The sequence below is a fragment of the Leptonychotes weddellii genome, chromosome 15 (genome assembly GCF_054177405.1).
Source record: "Leptonychotes weddellii isolate Sample4059 chromosome 15, ASM5417740v2, whole genome shotgun sequence".
NCBI classification, from domain to species: Eukaryota; Metazoa; Chordata; class Mammalia; order Carnivora; family Phocidae; genus Leptonychotes; species Leptonychotes weddellii.
In genome coordinates this window covers 13553657-13571013 of record NC_138383.1, presented here as the reverse complement: position 1 = coordinate 13571013, position 17357 = coordinate 13553657, and the positions used below count along the sequence as shown (strand labels likewise).

The window sequence follows — 17357 nt, the reverse complement described above, 5'->3', positions numbered from 1 at the left end:
AAAAAAAAAAAAAGCCATTCGTCCTTAGATCAACTTTATGTGTGGATATGTGGACATCATCATCATCAAAACAAATGTTTAAGATACAAAAGTTCTAGGCCCTGTCCTAAAGGCTTTACAAAAAACCACTAACTTAATCCTCATAACAACCCTTGAAGAAAAGTAACATTAACATCTCTGTTTCACAGATAAGTAAAATGAAGCACGGGGATGCTAAGTAATACAAATACCAAGTGGCACAGAGCTATGATTTGATGCCAGTTATGCCTCCAGAATCCCTACTATGAACCACTTCTCAAGCTGCTTCTCAAATGTAGGCCAGTGGCTGTGATTTCACATCACTTGCTTAAAGTAGTAATTTTTTCTAACAAAATTGTTCCTAGTGTACATGATGGAATTAAATACATCAGCATTACACAGCTTTCTGAAAAGAACACTAGGTATTCCACCATCTAAAAAAGTTTCTGAACCAACAAATATAATGAAATCAGATTTGTGACAAAAATGTGCCAAATGATATGAAAACACAGAGGACAATGAAATCATCTTACCAAACCGGTAAGGCTTTACCAAAAAAGGAGAACATATGATCTAGAGTTTGAAGAGTAGTTAGATTTAAACCATCAAATCTATTTAGGCTGTATTTCTAGCCCTCCCTTCTCATCTAAACGCCAGCCCTATAGCAGGTGTAACAGTCATGTTACATGACATGTTGTGTAACAGACATGTCCATTTTCATGCCCTACACACTTTTTCTGTATAGGGTCAAATAATAAATATTTTAAGTTTTGTGTACAACATACTGTTCTCCATTACACATTCTTCTTTTTTAAAACAACCCTCTAAAAATATGTAAAAACCATTTTTAGTTCATAAGCTATACAAAGACAGTCTGTCTCTCAGGCTACAGTCTGCTGACCACTGCCCTACAATCATCTCAAAATCAACAGGTACCTGGGGCGCCTGGGTGGCTCAGTCAGTTGAGTGGCTGCCTTGGGCTCAGGTCATGATCCCGGGGTCCTGGGATCAAGCCCCACGTCGGGCTCCCTGCTCAGCAGGGAGCCTGCTTCTCTCTCTCTCTCTCCCTCTGCCTGCCTCTTTGCCTACTTGTGCTCTCTATCAAAAAAATAAATAAAATCTTTAAAAAAAAATCAACAGGTACCTGAATCTCTCTATCTCTATGTTAATATCAATCCCATTTTTCCAGTCTTACTTGTTGAAAAGAGCAAGATATTTAATTTCTCATTTTCTTTTCCCTTTGATATCTAATCAGACATCAAATCCTGATGTTTCCTTCTTTGGTTCCCAAAGCTACCATGATAATCCAAGTTATCATCACCTGCTGAAGAATCACAGTGTTATCCTAAATGGTCTCCCCATCTCAACTCTCTCCCTACTTCCTACTTCTCTTCCAAAAAAAACACATTGTCTTCCTAAAACACAGCTTTTATTACATAAAAATTCAATAACCATGAAAGGCTAACCAATTCCTACAGAATACTATAAACTCTTCTGGCTCTCACTGCTTTCCATTAGGTGATCCTACCATATCTAATCAAATGTACCCTCACTGAACATATCACCACATCAAATACTATGCCCAGAGAAGGAAAACATCATCAATTTGCATGATACTTTAGCTTCAAGGATATGTGTTACTAACAGTATTACTTGTGATAGTAAAAAATTTGAAACTGTTGGGTTAAACTGTGGGTACATACAAAAAACAAATTTATTTTTTGTCCATTAAAAATTGTTACAAATGAAGTAAGAACCCCTCTTGTTTTAGAAGCAAATACACAGGGGTGCCTGGGTGGCTCAGTCGTTAAGCGTCTGCCTTTGGCTCAGGTCATGAACCCAGGGTTCTGGGATCGAGCCCCGCATCGGGCTCCCTGCTCGGCGGGAAGCCTGCTTCTCCCTCTCCCACTCCCCCTGCTTGTGTTCCCTCTCTAGCTGGCTCTCTCTCTGTCAAATAAATAAATAAAATCTTTTTTAAAAAATATTTAAAAAAAAAAAGCAAATATACAAAAACGAAAAGGTTTAGAAGGGCGTATATCTATATATAAGTAGTTATTTTGTATGGTAAGATAATGGGCATTTTGCCTTTACTTTTTAATTTTCCTATAATGTGATTTTGTAATAAGTTCTTTAAAAAAAATAAAGTAAGGGACACCTGGGTGACTCTGTTAAGCATCTGCCTTCGGCTCAGGTCATGATCCCAGCCCACATTTGGCTCCTTGCTCAGCTGGGAGCTCACTTCCCCCTCTGCCTGGCGCTTCCCCTGCTTGTGTGCACACACATGTGCACGCACTCTCTCTCTGACAAATAAATAAAATCTTAAAAAAATAAATAAAATAAAAGCCTGGTTCCTGTCCTCAAGAAGAGGTGCTGCAGTCTATGGGAGAGCTATACCACAAAGCCCTGAAATAACATTTTTTAGAAGTTTGGTATAATGGAGCACTGGGTTCGTAGACCCAAGTCAGGGAAATTAGGCTAGGAAGGCCAGCAGGAGCCAGATCATGATGATCCTTATTTAAATACCACACTAAGAAGTTTGGATATTTAGAATCAACTAAAGGGTTTAGGTAGGAGAGTGGCACTATCAGATTTGCAATTTAACCCTGACAGCTCATACATAGGGTGTACTGGGCTTCAGGTGGAATAGGGTACCTGAGGCAGGAAAAATAAAAGTGGCTGAGATAGATAAGAGATAAAACAAGACTGAACTGGCAGTACTATTGGGGATGAACAGGAAAACAATTTGACAGATACTAAGAATTATACTCGTCAGCATAAAATGACTGGATATAGGAATATGGGAAAGGAAGATCCAGATGATTCCAAGTTTTGGCTTGATTCATAGCTAAACAAAGTCATCCTTGAGATAAAGAATAAAGGAGGAAAAATTGGGTGGGGGGAGGCAATAAATTAAATTTAGTACCTGTTGAAAAGCTTGGAGTGTTTTCAGGTAGTATGTTAGATGATTAACATTTATCTCTTGATTTTCACAAAATCCCTATAAAAAGGATTACCAATTTTATAGAGGGAGAAAAGAAAGTAGTTTGAAATATGTCTGGAGTTCTTAGGACAGAAGCCTAACATGGAAATAGAGATGGTGCTGGAATAGATAAAATCCCCAGGGAGTATTAAGAATTAGGTTAAAAAACAAACAAACACCAAAACTCTTGAAACAAATCATAACAGCTAAGAGATGGGCATAATAGGAAGAAGCGGAATGGGAAACTAAGAAGGAATGGTTAGAAAAAAAAAAGAGGGGCTCCTGGGTGGCTCAGTCAGTTAAGCATCTGCCTTTGGCTCGGGTCATGATCCCAGGGTCCTGGGTCTGGTCCTGAGCTCTCTGCTCAGTGGGGAGCCTGCTTCTCCCTCTCCCTCTGCCTGCTGCTCTGCCTGCTTGTATTCTCTCTCTCTGTCAAATAAATAAATAAAATGTTTTTTAAAATTTTTAAAAAAGAGTAGATGTTAAAAAGTTCTCATCACAAGAAAAAAATTTTAAAAAAAGAAAGAAGAAGGGACTCTGGTCAAAGTGGTATCATAGAAGTAAAAGGAGAAGCATATTTCTAAGAAGGGAACAGAACTGTCTCTTTTTTTTTTTTTTTAAGATTTTATTTATTTATTTGAGAGAGAGAGAGATAGCGAGAGCAGGAACACAAGCAGGGGGAGCGGAAGAGGGAGAAGCAAGCTTCCCGCCAGCAGAGAGCCTGACTTGGGGCTCGATCCCAGGACCCTGGGATCATGACCTGAGCCGAAGGCAGACGCTTAACGACTGAGCCACCCAGGCGCCCCAGCACCAGGGGACATTTTATGGAAAAACATAGCTGCCTTCTCAACGCTAACCTTAAAGAGGTTTGTGATATGTCTCCAAACATCTCTAGTTCCTTTAATAATCTTTTATTATACTCAAAAGTGGAAGAAATATGAAAAAGTGCACAAACTTTGGTGGAGTTACATTTGGTTTAAAACATTAGCTCTACCATTTACAAGCCATATGATCTTGGACTAATTACTTAAAATTCCCTGTTCCTCACATACAAAAAAGGGACACCTATTCAGTATTTGTCTCATAAGCATGTAGTTGGTATTACAGGAGATATGTGCCTGGCATATAGAAGGCATTCAATAAATATTAGTTCTCATTACTTCCTTCAAGCCCTGTGCCTATGAACACCCTTTAAGATTTAAAAAACTTTTAGTGCTTCCCTTTCCAGATCTCAGTTTTATACCTTTTCAAATAGAAGCAAATAAAGATTAACATTGGCACAGACAACTTGATTAACTGACAAAAAGTCTGATCATTTCAAATTGAACTTCCACTTAGAATGTTCACACATAGAAACATTTCTAAGATAACTCAGCATTGTAACAGGGCCTCTTCAAGGTTATGTAAGTTAAAATTATCCAAGCCACTTATATCTTGGCCTTCCTTCTGAGAAGTTTCTCTGCTGCACCTGTCATCTCATTTTTCAAAGGCACAGCTCCCTGCCAGGCCACCCAGTCCTGAGAGTCCTGGGGCAGGGAACACAAGCACTGACAAGTCTGGTTTGATTATCTCCCTAACTCACTCGGTAGTCTCTGAGTAACTGGGTCTGGACTTAAAAACCTGAAGAGGAGTAAGTGGGGAAATCATTCCTTGTTGTCATTTTAGATTAGGCCTTTCTGACAACTGCCAGACTACCAGACTTCTGGAAAACATGTAGACATTCTCCAGTCTCCTTACACCCGTTGGATAAAAACCGTCTTATGTCAGAAAACCTGAGAAGACTGACCACAGAGGTTGTTGCTTCTGTTAATAACAGCCACTGGGGTCTATCTAGTCTTTCCCACCACGGAGAATCAATTCATCCTAACGGTTATACTCCATTCTTCTTGTTGCACACTGTAAGCTTCCTGTAACTTTGCCCTTCTAGTTGGCATATGCCCATGGCTCTGCGAGCAAGTTCTCAAAAACCGTCAAAATCACCCCAACCCCGTAGACCAAGAGAAAATGGGCCTTGGGGTGGACGAAGTTTGTTTTCTGTTTTTAAGAAGGTCAGGAAAGGTGAGAAGGCGCGATCCATGTCACCCCGGGCCTGACTCAGGGGGGCTGGGTGGGAAACGGGACCCGGCTAGGCCACGCAACTTAAAGTCACCGCTCGGCCTGGCCCGGCCCCACCGACTAACGCGTCATGGCCCGTCTCGTACCTGTACTGCGGCTAGAAACCGGCCCAGCGCTCCTGCGGCCGCCGCTTCTCGGCCCGACTGCCACCTGAGCGATCACCGCGATTTTACTGCCCCCGATCCCTCTAGGACACAGCCGGATCAGGTAGATCAATCACGCTGAGCCACTCTTCACGTAGTCTCCGCCATCCGTTACGTAGAATGCGTGCGGACGGTCCGCGCCTGCGCGCGGCTGGCGGGGGGGAACGGGGAGCGGAATGCGGCCCCAGGAACCGCGCGAGACCTCCTCCTCCCCCGCCCAGCGGAGGCAAGGTGGGGCTGCTGGGAAAATTACATAATCCCGGCCTCCTGGCCGGAACTGTCCACGCCGATCCCAGCCTTCTCCACTAGGGTTCAGTCAAGTTGTCATCACTCTAAACTGGTGCTCCGGAAGCTAAAGGTGGCCATGCTCTATGAGACCACGTGGCCAGAGGCATGCGGAAAAATGTTGCCTAGGTCGTATTTGCAAAGGACCAGAGTTTAGGGAGTCCACAATTTTATGTATATGTGGTTTCCGCCCAAGCCGTTTTTTGGGGGGATTTCTAGACGGCTGTCATCGCTACGCTTTCTTCACCCCTAGGCCCACCTCCTGGGCTACCAGCATTCCCCCCAAGCAGCTGTGTCTGGTGAGTGAGAAGTCTGTGAGGCGTTCTGGAGCTTTAAGGTCCGGAGCCCAGGGCGCCTTCCGGGAGCCGTAGCCCCCCCAGGCCCCGCCCATCGGCCCGCGCTCTCTGCACTGCGCATGTCAGCTTTGCGTTCCCCTCCCCCCGGTCAGCAACGGGCCGAGAAGCGGCGGCGGCGGCGGCGGCGAAGGGGGCGGAGAGGAAAGAGCGCGGCGGACGCGGCCTGGACCGCGCGTATTCTGGCGGTGGGATTCTCTCCACGTTGGCGGTAGTATCAGGTGCCGCTGCAGCCAGAGTGGCAGGTCTGTGCGAGGTGGGTATGGTCTCGGGGTCGCTACCTTTGGGGCCACTGGAGACAACTGTGGGGCCTAGCAGGGACCAGGGAACCGCGGCCTCGCTTAACAAAAGAGTCTGCGGAGCTTCGGGGCACCGGAGGCCCAGGGGTCCGGGAGGGGTGGGAGTGCGAGGCAGAGGCCTCCAGGGGTCCTTCCCAACCTCGTCGCCCTCCCACGACTCCCGCTTCTTCCATAACTCTCATTGTGGCCCAGTTGGCGGCTTTCCGGAGGCGGCACCCGCCCGCCCGCCCCGCTAAGAAAGGGATTTGCAGGGTGCCGAGCTCCGGTTAGGGATAGCCACAAGGAGGGTTCTGACCGAAGTCGGCAGCAGTTGGCAGATGCAAGCCTCCAAATCAGGGGGACCCGATAGGTAAAAGTTGCCAAATCGGAAGACGGTAAAAACGTAGTCAGTGATCTTTGTGCAGCCTTGAGTACATCACTATTGTCGCACAAACTTTTTTGCGGCCTATTTAAGAGCCTATTTGATGCGGGTAAATAATTTATATGGAGTTGCAAGCATACGCACCAATAATATAAGGAGGAATCATCTTGCTAGTTGAGAGTTTGGGGGAATTATAGCTTTCCTCATCACTTTAGTGAAGCATTCCCCCTTTGCTCTCATGTCCTTTAGGTAGACATTCAATTTCCTTTGGTTGTATATTGTGTTTTGTAAGTGATGTTTCTGTGTCTATTCTCCATATGCCCATCCCAGAGCTCCTAAAGGGCAGAGATTATTTCTTAATCCACTCTAACTTTCCAGAGCCAAGCCCAGTTCTGGCACATAGGAGGTGAGCAATATGTATTTCATACAAAAATTAACTTAGATTTTCAGCGGTGGAAAAAAAAAAAGGAAGGTTGTATTTTCTTTTACCTAGAAGGGGCATTATATGGTCTGATTTGCAATTCATTCAAGGAGTATTTTTATTGACGTCTGCTCTGTGCCTGACCCCTGCCTTCCTGAAACTTACTTTCTAGTTGGGGAAAGAGAGATAATAATTATACTATATGTTAGAAGACGATTACTGATTTAGGTAAAAAAAAAAAAAAAAGGCTAGAGAGAGGGATGGGGAGGTATTGCATTTTGAAATAGGGCAAGCAGGGAGATATTTACCGATCAGCTGATATTTAAGCAGCCTAGAAGGAGGTGAGGGAGTGAGCCCAGCAAGTGTCTGGGGAAGGGAACATTCCAGGCAGAGGGAACAGCAAGTGTAGAAGACCTTGAAGAGGACAATGCTGGCCTGTTAAGAGGAATAGTTAGAAAGACCAGTGTGCTCTAGAGCATTGTGAGCAAAGGAGGAGTAGTAGGAGATAAGGCCAGGGAAGACCTGGGGGAGGGAGCACCAGAACAACCAGGAACTTTCAGGCTATTAGGAGGATTTCACTTTATCTCTGCCTGAGATAAGAATCATCTGAGGCTTTTGAGCAGAGAAATGGTAAGATCTGACTTAAGTTGTAATGATTTAGTGTAATTCATGGAGGAATGCATTTCTTCTTATTTTAGTTTTATCAAATTCATATTCATATAATCATCTTAGTTTCTTTAAGCTAACAGAGAGGAAAGAGATGCTTCCAAAATAAGTGTAACCAGAATTTACTTGTACTTGGCTTTAGGAGAAAATGAAGAAATTCTCAGGTTTTGTACAGATTCTCATTAAAGAATTGCCCAGTTTATAGTGTCATGTCATAGCTCTAGGAGTTGGGCTTTGAAGGATAAGACTTTGGTAGATAGGTATAGTGAGAGATTTGGTGGGGAAGCAATTCAGGTAAAGGGAAGAGCATTTACCAATGTACTTGGTTTTCTTGGAAAACCAGTGCATGTGGGGAAACCCTGGGAGATATGAATGGTGAGGTGTGTAGTTTGTTGCCACAGTGGAGAGTTTCATTCCAGCTTGATTGCCTAACTGGAGAGCTACTGAATTGAAGGGAATGACCGAATGAGAAATGCGCAGCAGGAAGGTTTGGGGCCAGGATCTGAAAGAACCTGGAAGAAGGTTGTTGCTGAGCATATGAATGCTCACCGCCCTTGGGTGTGACTTTCCCTAGTTGCACAGTATTAACAAACCAAAGGAGGTCGAAATTCATTTTCTCCTTTGCTACTTATGTCTGGCTCCCTATTACTTCATTATTTTATACTTTACCACGAAGAGTCACTTCTCATAGATGATGAAATATTTGCTAGTTGTAGATGCAGCCTCTAGAAGTACATCACCATGACTTTTCCAATAAAACAGACATTCTTAGGGGCGCCTGGGTGGCTCAGTCAGTTAGGTGTCTGCCTTCTGCTCAGGTCATGATCTCAGGGTCTTGGGATTGAGCCCTGCGTTGCCTCCCTGCTCAGTGGGGAGTCTGCTTCTCCCTCTGCCCCCCCCACTCATGCTCGTGCATTTTCTCTCTCAAATAAATAAAATCCTTTTTTTAAAAGATTTTATTTGAGAGAGGAGCAGAGGGAGAAGTAGACTCCCCACTGAGCAGGGAGCCCAATCCCCGGGACTCTGGGATCATGACCTGAGCCAAAGGCAGACGCTTAACGGACTGACCCACCCAGATGCCCCAATAAATAAAATCTTAAAACAAACAAACAAAAAAAGGCATTCTAAAACTGGTAGAGTTGAGGGGGTGGAGGATTACTTGTCAGATGTCAAATATCAAATACCAGTCACCTTAGAGAGGCCTTACCTGATTTCTTTTCTCTCTGTAATAGCTTACCGCTTCTTGCTTGCCTTTTTCCTATTTTGTTTTGGTAGCACTTTTGGTACCTGAAATTATGATTTGGTTTTTCTTTCTCCTGGACCAGACTGAACTCCCTGAAGGCTGGGGCTGTGTCTGATTGTGTTACTTTATCCAAAGCACCTAGAACAGTGCCTAGCAAAATAGGCACTCAATACATTTTGAATTATGTCACTCTGGTAATGGTATAACGGCTGGATAACGGACTTGTTAGGAAATATTGCTATAGTGGAGATGGAAGTGGGAAGGAGAGGTGTCCCTCATAGTATTGACACATAAAGTAGTTGGCGGTCAGTATAAAACAATGTTAGTTATTACTAAGACCAAACGTAGGTTGCTCTCTTTAAAGCAAGGCTCATGAAATTTTGTTTGTGCTTCTATTACACAGCTAATTCTTTTCAAATTAGAAATTTTTAAAATGCAAGCTTTTCAAGAAAAAAGGTAGTTGAATTTCCACAAATATGTTTGCATCTCAGAGTAGAGACTGAGGTCTAGATAGCATCATCCCTCCCTCATAAACTGGTTAAAATAGCAATGTAAAAATACATATGCAAATGGAATTCTAATCCTTTAATTTTCATTATTTTTTTTGTTTTTAAAATACACGTTAAAAAATCTTAGCCATTTTAAGTGTATGGCTCAGTGACATTATGTCCACATTGTTGTGCCGCCATAACCACCATAGTGTTCACAGAACTCTTTTTATCTTGTAAAACTGAACCCATTAAACCCATTAAACAATAACTCCCCATTCCTCCGTACCCCCAGGCCTTGGCAACCCATTCTTTCTGTCTCTGAGTTTGACTGTTCTACCTCACATAAGTGGAATCATACGCTATTTGTCCTTTTTGACTGGCTTATTTCCTTAACATGATGCCCTTAAGTTTCATTTATGTTGTAGCATGTGTCAGAATTTCCTTTCTTTTTAAGGCTAAATAATATTGTTGATATGTGTGTGTGTGTGTATGTATATACATACGTGTAGATATATCTCATAGTTTATCTGCTCATCCATCAATGGACACTTAGGTTGCTTCCATCTTTTCGCTTTCGTGAATAGTACTGCTCAGATCATGGGTCAGATATCCCGGCTTTCAATTCTTTTGGGTATATACCCAAATGGAGAATTGCTGGATCATATGGTTAATTTTTTGAAGAACCACCATACTATACTGTTTTCCACAGTGACTGAACCATTTTATGTTCCCACCAGCATTATACAGGGTTCCAGGTTCTCCACATCCTTGGCAACACTTGTTATTTTCTGTTGTGTTGTTTTTTTGTTTGTTTTTGGGGATTTTTTTAGTAGTCATCCTAATGAGTGAGGAGGTGTGGTTTTCATTTACATTTCCCTAATGATTCGTGAGGTTGAGCATCTTTTATATGCTTATTGGCCATTTATATGTCTTTGGAGAAATGTCTGTTCAGGTGCTTTGCCTGTTTTTAAATTGGATTGTTTGAGATTTTTTTGGTTGGTGGTGGTTTTTCAGGAAGTCTATGAACTTCACCTGGGTGTGGAAGCCATGCGGTGATTTTACATGCACTGAAGCTAGTGGATGTTTTCACCTTTTCTTGTCAATGTGAGAAGTGTTTATGGAGGCAGGGGTGAAGTTTCAGAGCTGTTTGAAAGGAGTTTGCCAGCTTGGTAGGAAGGGTGTAGCAGGCATATTATTATCTGAGAGAAGGCCTGGAAGTGCATGCGTATGTGTTAAGACCAAATAAAGGGAGCTTTGAGAAGACCCACAAATAGCAGGAATATAATTAATTTTAAAATATTCTCACTGTATTTATTTCTTAACTGTTTACTAGATGTCTCTTCTCCAAAAAATGTTTGTTTAGAGAATGCAAGTTAATTTTAATATCCTAAATGGGGGGGGCGGGGTCATCTTTTTTTTTTTTTAAGATAGAGATTAGGTTGGCTGTCTTGCTTGTTATACATCAGTATATCAATCCCTCAAACCTCTGTGATGGTCAAGGGTCTGTAGCCATACACCTATATAGTATAGCCTACATAGTCTAATAGGAAGGATTATTGTCAAGAGTAAGGAATTAATGGTGCATTGAGGATGATTGGCTTAGATTTCATCAGGAAGGCTGGATGGCAAGGTTTGTAATAATGGAAGATGATGGTTTTCACAAATACGGGCATGAATTTTGAAGAACCTGAATGCATGATATTTATTCATCCAACAAAAAATTTTTGAGTACTACACACATACTAGGCTCTAAGGATGGATGCAGTGCTGGACAGAACACACAGAGTCCCTGCCCTCATGGAGTTAACATTCTAGTCAGTGCGATATTACAGAAAGTGCAATTGTTTGGCCTTGCTAGAGGCAGTAAATTAGGGAAAATGGGCAGTGTATTCTAGATGAGCTAGTAAAAGGCTTGAGGGTTCTGAAGTGTTCAATCTTTTGGTTGACCCATTTCTCAGAAGAGTAAAGAAAAAGATATTGCATATTTTGCATCTTGTTTGATCTGAAAGCCATTGACTCTTACCTGCTAAAATCACACCACCTGCCTATTTGTAGCAGAAGTTGAACTTGTAACACCAAGTATATGATTTGCTGCTTTTGTAATTTGAGCCCTTTGATTTTAGTAGGACTAATTTATGTGTGTGCCCATCCTTTTCGCCTATCCAGTATCTCGTTTCTTCAGTCTCCTCCTCAGGACTTTGTTCTTAGGATTTTCCTTTCATCCTACATCTTCAGTTTTTATATCTCTGTTGGCTTTTCCTCTTTAGCACAAAGATTCAGCTATGTTTCACAACATTATAAAACAGTAGTGGAGAGGGGTGCCTGGGCGGCTCAGTTGGTTGAGCGTCCGACTTTGGAGTTTGGCTCAGGTCATGATCTCAGGGTCCTGAGAGCAAGCCCCGTGTAGGGTTCCGTTGAGCACGGAGTCTGCTTGAGATGCTCTCTCTCTCCCTCTCCCCCTGCCCCTCCTCCCCACTCATGTTCTTTCTGGCTCTCTCAAATCTTTTTTTAAAAACCCTTTAAAAAATAAAAATAGTAGTGGAGAAATGTATTTATTGACATTTAAAGATGTTCATAGTGTATCATTAGGTGAAGAAATTGGTAACTAAAACAATACATACAGTATGGTTTCTTTGTTTTTCAATTTTGTGTGTGTATATACATATAGAGAAAATAGCAAAAGATAACAAAATTATATACCTAGGAGAGGAAATTTCAAGTAGTTTTAAATTTTGTTCCTTTTTGCTTTCTGGTCTTTCTGCTTTTCTATAAAAACTTAGGTAGCCGTGTCATTAAAAAAGGTTTTTTGGAGCCAAGACTAGTAAGATAATACAGTATTGTTTTTAAACTGATTTGATCAATGCTCAGGAAATTTCTTTGCAATTCTTAACCATAGTCTGAGTACTTCAGGCAACTACTATCAGTGAATCATTTTTTCTTCCTGGCCAGTGTTCTAGTGGGCATTGCCCAATAAGCGCATTGTTCATGAGTACCCTTCAGAGACAATTACATGGATACTTTCTACAAGTAACTGATTTATCTTTCAAGTGTTGATTCTTTCATTCCTCCAGATATCATTACCAAAGGATAATCTTTCATTTTGGGACAGTTTTGCTGATAGCACCTCAGCCTCTGTGACAGCAAGCACTACATTATATTGTAATTGCAGGTTGTTTTGTTTTCTATGTTTTTGGGGGGGTGGTTCATCATTTGTTTTCCTGGTAGGCTATAATATAAACTTGGGAATAAATATTATGAGATTAAGTCTTTTCATCTTGGTATCTTTAATTGCCTTACACAAGCCTAGCACAAATCAGATCCTCAAAATTTTTGTTGTCTTGTGAGTATTTTTGGCAGCTTAAAGATGCTAAATTAGCAGTCTTATTCTTTTTTTTTTTTTTTAAGGTTTTTTTTATTTATTTGACAGAGAGATAGCATGAGCAGGAACACAAGCAGGGGGAGTGGGAGAGGGAGAAGCAGGCTTCCTGCTGAGCAGGGAGCCCGATGCCAGGCTCGATCCCAGGGCCCTGGGATCATGACCTGAGCCGAAGGCAGATGCTCAACCACTGAGCCACCCAGGTGCCACAGCAGTCATATCCTTTCGAGGGGGATAATGTTAAATACCACACTCCTGTTTAGACTGTGATCCCAAAAAATGAATAGCACTTTCTTTAGTGTTTTTAGAAAATGTGACTGTTCTGTTGGGGTTGACATATCACATAGCTGAAGTACAAAGTTAAGTCGTTTTTGGTTTTTGTGGGGTTTTTTAAGATTTATTATTTTAGAGAGCGAGCGCGTGCGAGCGTGGGGAGGGCAGAGGAAAAAGGAGAGAGAATCTTCAAGCAGACCCTGCACTGAGTGCAGAGCCTGATGCAGGGCTCAATCCCAGGACCCTGAGATATCAAACTAAGAGACGGACGCTCAACTGCCTGAGCCACCCAGGCGCCCCCAAAGTTAAATAGTTTTAATTTAGAGGCAAAAGTTGAAAATGAAGTGTAGGCAGAAGTTGGGGAAGAGACATAAAAATCAGTGGGCTATTTATAAGGTTAAATTTATTATTAGCGTATTTTTTTCCTTACAGATCAGTCATTGACACCATGAACTGGAATAAAGGTGGCCCTGGCACCAAGAGGGGATTTGGCTTTGGAGGTTTTGCTATTAGTGCTGGAAAGAAGGAGGAACCCAAACTCCCACAACAGTCCCACAGTGCCTTTGGGGCAACCAGCTCTTCTTCTGGATTTGGAAAGTCAGCTCCACCACAGCTCCCTTCTTTCTACAAAATTGGATCTAAACGGGCCAACTTTGATGAAGAAAATGCGTAAGTGGTAATCCTGGTAGTTTAGCCAAGGTTGGGCTTTGAGATATTCATTCTATCAACAGATATTGAGGTAAAGAAACCATTTGTTTCCCCGAATAATAATATGACTTCTTTAATTGCTTATCACTGAATTGTATTGTTCCTAATAAGTTAAATTGGTGAGTTTACTCATTTGTGAGGAACATAATGCTTGTGTGCTTACTTTTATCTTTCCGTGTTCCAAAAAAGATTTGAGGCTATTGAAACCTAAATATGGCTGAAGAGTTTTAAATAATTCATGTGGTTTTGATGGCCTTTGTTGAAGTCTTTTATTGACCCCATGTAAGTTGTTTTGTGACACAAGCAGTAGTCAAAACTGGTAGAGACACAGTTTGTCTCAACACCCAGGTCTTAAAACGATTATGTTGTAACATCTTATAGTGGGAGAAAAAGCTACTCAGATTTTTGCCAAAGTTCTCAGGAAACATACTTAACAATTACTTTTTTAACTTGATTATCTGATAGAGTGGTTGTTATAAAAAGCTAGGGTTTGAGGGTTTGAACTCTAATTCCTATAGATGATAATTTCTTTGCTGAAAGTGAAGAAATCTCTTACTGCTATTATTTCCAACCCAGATGGGGAAAGTTGAGTTGTTTTTTATTTGTTTTAAGAGCTCAAGATGGGACACTCACCGGCATTTTTAAAGGTTTGTATGTTGCAGGGATGAAATACAGAAGTAGATGTTTAAGATTTAGCAAAGTCAAGGATCAGTATTCTAGAGAGCAGTTTACCAGTTCAGGGATACTTTTTCATTAGTTAAATGAAACCTGTATAAATCAGTATGTATGTGTATGTAGCACATTACAGTTGTTAGAGCTTTTAAATAATTCCCATGAAGACCTGAAATGCTTTAAAATTTTAAGCTGCAGTCATTTATTTAATATTCATTGTATTACTGTTTTATTTAATTTTGACATAAGGTCTAAACAGTGTTTCTGTTTTTAGTTTATAAAGAGCTATGAAGTTGTCTTTTCTGAATATTTAAGAAGTATGGGGAATGATTTTGGATTGAGCATTTATTATTATTCTTTGAAGTTTTCTGTCAGTCCTCAGAAAGTAGTCCAGAACTTCTGAAGAAAGTCCCTAGCCTTATGAATATATTGCTAAAATTTTTTTAAGGATTATAAAGAAAAAAGTAGGTTTTTAATACTTATATACAAAAGTAATTTTTTCATAGCATACATTCTTTAATATTTGCTGTATCTGTTCAACAGTGATATACTAAATTTTTACTGAAAATTCATCCCTTTTAACAGAACTGGAAATGTGATTTGAATAGACACTATTGAAATGAGAGAATCTGCTGTGACTGTTTTTTTGCAGTATTAGAATTTTGCATGTATTAAACAATAATAGGGGCGCCTGGATGGCTCATTTGGTTAAGCGTCTGCCTTCGGCTCAGGTCATGATCCCAGAGCTCTGGGATCGAGCCCCGCGTTGGGGAGCCCCTGCTCAGTGGGAGTCTGCCTCTCCCTCTGCCTCTCCTCCTTGCTCTTGCTCTCTCTCTCAAATAAATAAATAAAATTTAAAAAAGAAAAGAGTAGGTCATTTGCCAAAGCCTGGAGGTCTCTAACAAGTATAGTTCAGATCTCTTAATAGTAACATACATATACCATAATAAAAATTTCTGTTAAATGAAAGATTCACCGACCCCAAATTAAACATTCACTTTATCAATCATGCATCTTAATTTTCAGATGTATGTATTTTTTAATTTCCAGATATTTTGAAGATGAGGAAGAAGACTCTAGCAATGTTGATTTACCTTACATTCCTGCTGAAAACTCACCTACCCGTCAGCAGTTCCATTCCAAGCCAGCGGATTCTGACAGCGATGACGATCCCTTGGAGGCATTCATGGCCGAAGTGGAGGCAAGTATCAAGGCTGTTTTGTTAAGTTACAGCAATTAGAAATAGATCAGATTGACCTAGTTCTTCTTTCTGGCCCTCTCTTGGGAGAATTTTGCTCTCATATGCTATAGTTTCTTTTTTTTAAGATTTTATTTATTTGACAGAGAGAGGGTGAGAGGCAGAGGGAGAGGGAGAAGCGGGCTCCCTGATGTGGACTCCATCCCAGGACCCTGGGATCATGACCTGAGCCGAAGGCAGACACTTAACAACTGAGCCACCCCGGCGCCTCTCGTACTCTGTAGTTTCTTAAACATATGTCCACACACCCTGTAGCATTTTCAGGAAGTTTGAACTGTGACCCTTAAACAAGGGCAGTTCAAAATTTGTATTGTGTGTTTTAATATTTCTTTGTCTATTCTTAAATGGAATGATTATTACCTCCTTCAGTCTAACATTAAAGGCAATTAAACTTCTAAGGAACTTGCTAAAATTATGAATTCTGTATTCTGTACTTTCAGTGTTTATTTCTTATTATCAACATTACCAGCATCCTGACCTCCCTGTAGAAATTGAAACTTGTAACCACTTTGTTCTTAAAAGTCTTCTCACTAGGCTTTTGTGATTTTGTATTTTGTCCTTTTTCTCCCATCTCTCTAACTTTTCTTTTGTATTTATTTACCTTTTATTATGAAAAATTTCAGATACATACAAAAGTAGAATAGTAAAATGAGCTCCCATGTACCCTTCACCCTGCTTTATCAATTAACAACTTTTAGCCAGTCTTGTGTTATCTAACCCCTCTTCCCTCTTTTAAATTATTTTAAAGTAAATCCCAGGCATATCATTTCATCCATTAGTATTTCTGTATCTCTGTAACATTTAAAAAACATAACTACCAAAAGAAGAAAAAAAAAAACAAAAAAAACATAACTACCATATCATTGTACCAAAAAAAATTCATTACATATTCATCTTAACTATTCTGTTACTTATATGATCCCCTACCAATTTCTAAAAAATGTTGATTCCTGTAGTTCTCTATATTGATTTGCTATGTTCACTCTTTATACATCCCTAATGACCTCGTCCACTTTGAAAACTTAACTTCTATGTGAATAATTCATGTCGTTAGTCTCACAGTCTCTCTTTGGTTTCAGCTCTGCTTTTCTAAATCACATTGACCATTTTTACATGGATGGCATCCCCCTGGAGTCTTATTCCTCAACCAGGTCTTTCTTTTGTCATATATACCTCTTAATGCCAGAAGATCAAACACGTTCATGAGTTACTTCATTTAATCCTCAGAATAACAATGGGGAATGGACAGGAAAAAAAATACAATTTTTTTTAACTAATAAGAAAACTGAGCCCTGTGGTAATTCAAATCCCTTGCCCCAAATCCCATTGGTACCCTGTGGCAGAGCTGGGACCCAGATTTTTCTGGCTTAGTAGTCCTGAGAACCTAGCTCTTTCTAGTACATCATGCTACCTTTCCTCTTATTTGGCAAGTTCTCTCAATCTTTATAGTATCTTTTGCATCTGTTTCCACTATAGTCAGCCTGCTTTACACTTTCATTAACTTTTTTTTTTTTTTTTTAATATTTTATTTAGGGGCGCCTGGGTGGCTCGGTTGGTTAAGCGACTGCCTTCGGCTCAGGTCATTATCCCGGAGTCCCGGGATCGAGTCCCGCATCGGGCTCCCTGCTCAGCAGGGAGTCTGCTTCTCCCTCTGACCCTACCCCCTCTTGCGCTCTCTCTCTCTCTCTCTCTCTC

The 17357-nt window shown here is 41.0% G+C and overlaps 2 protein-coding genes across 4 annotated transcripts in view; one reads left to right on the top strand and one right to left on the bottom strand.

Annotated features, from left to right (window-relative positions):
* The window catches only part of CCDC47 (coiled-coil domain containing 47), a 20110-nt gene extending 14635 nt beyond the window's left edge, over positions 1 to 5475 (bottom strand). The window contains exon 1 of the mRNA XM_081804729.1: positions 5200 to 5475. The gene's annotated coding sequence lies outside the window, so the exon portion shown is untranslated. The remainder of the gene's footprint in view (positions 1 to 5199) is intronic.
* The window catches only part of DDX42 (DEAD-box helicase 42), a 73678-nt gene that overhangs the window by 35455 nt on the left and 20866 nt on the right, over positions 1 to 17357 (top strand). For 2 of the 3 annotated variants that reach the window (XM_081804720.1, XM_081804719.1), the window contains 2 exons: positions 13457 to 13693; positions 15455 to 15605. In XM_081804720.1, coding sequence (XP_081660846.1) covers positions 13473 to 13693; positions 15455 to 15605 — 372 coding nt within the window. In that variant the 5' untranslated portion in view covers positions 13457 to 13472. Of the gene's footprint in view, positions 1 to 5968; positions 6151 to 13456; positions 13694 to 15454; positions 15606 to 17357 lie in introns of those variants that run through there. The other variant, XM_031032766.2, reaches the window with a different exon arrangement.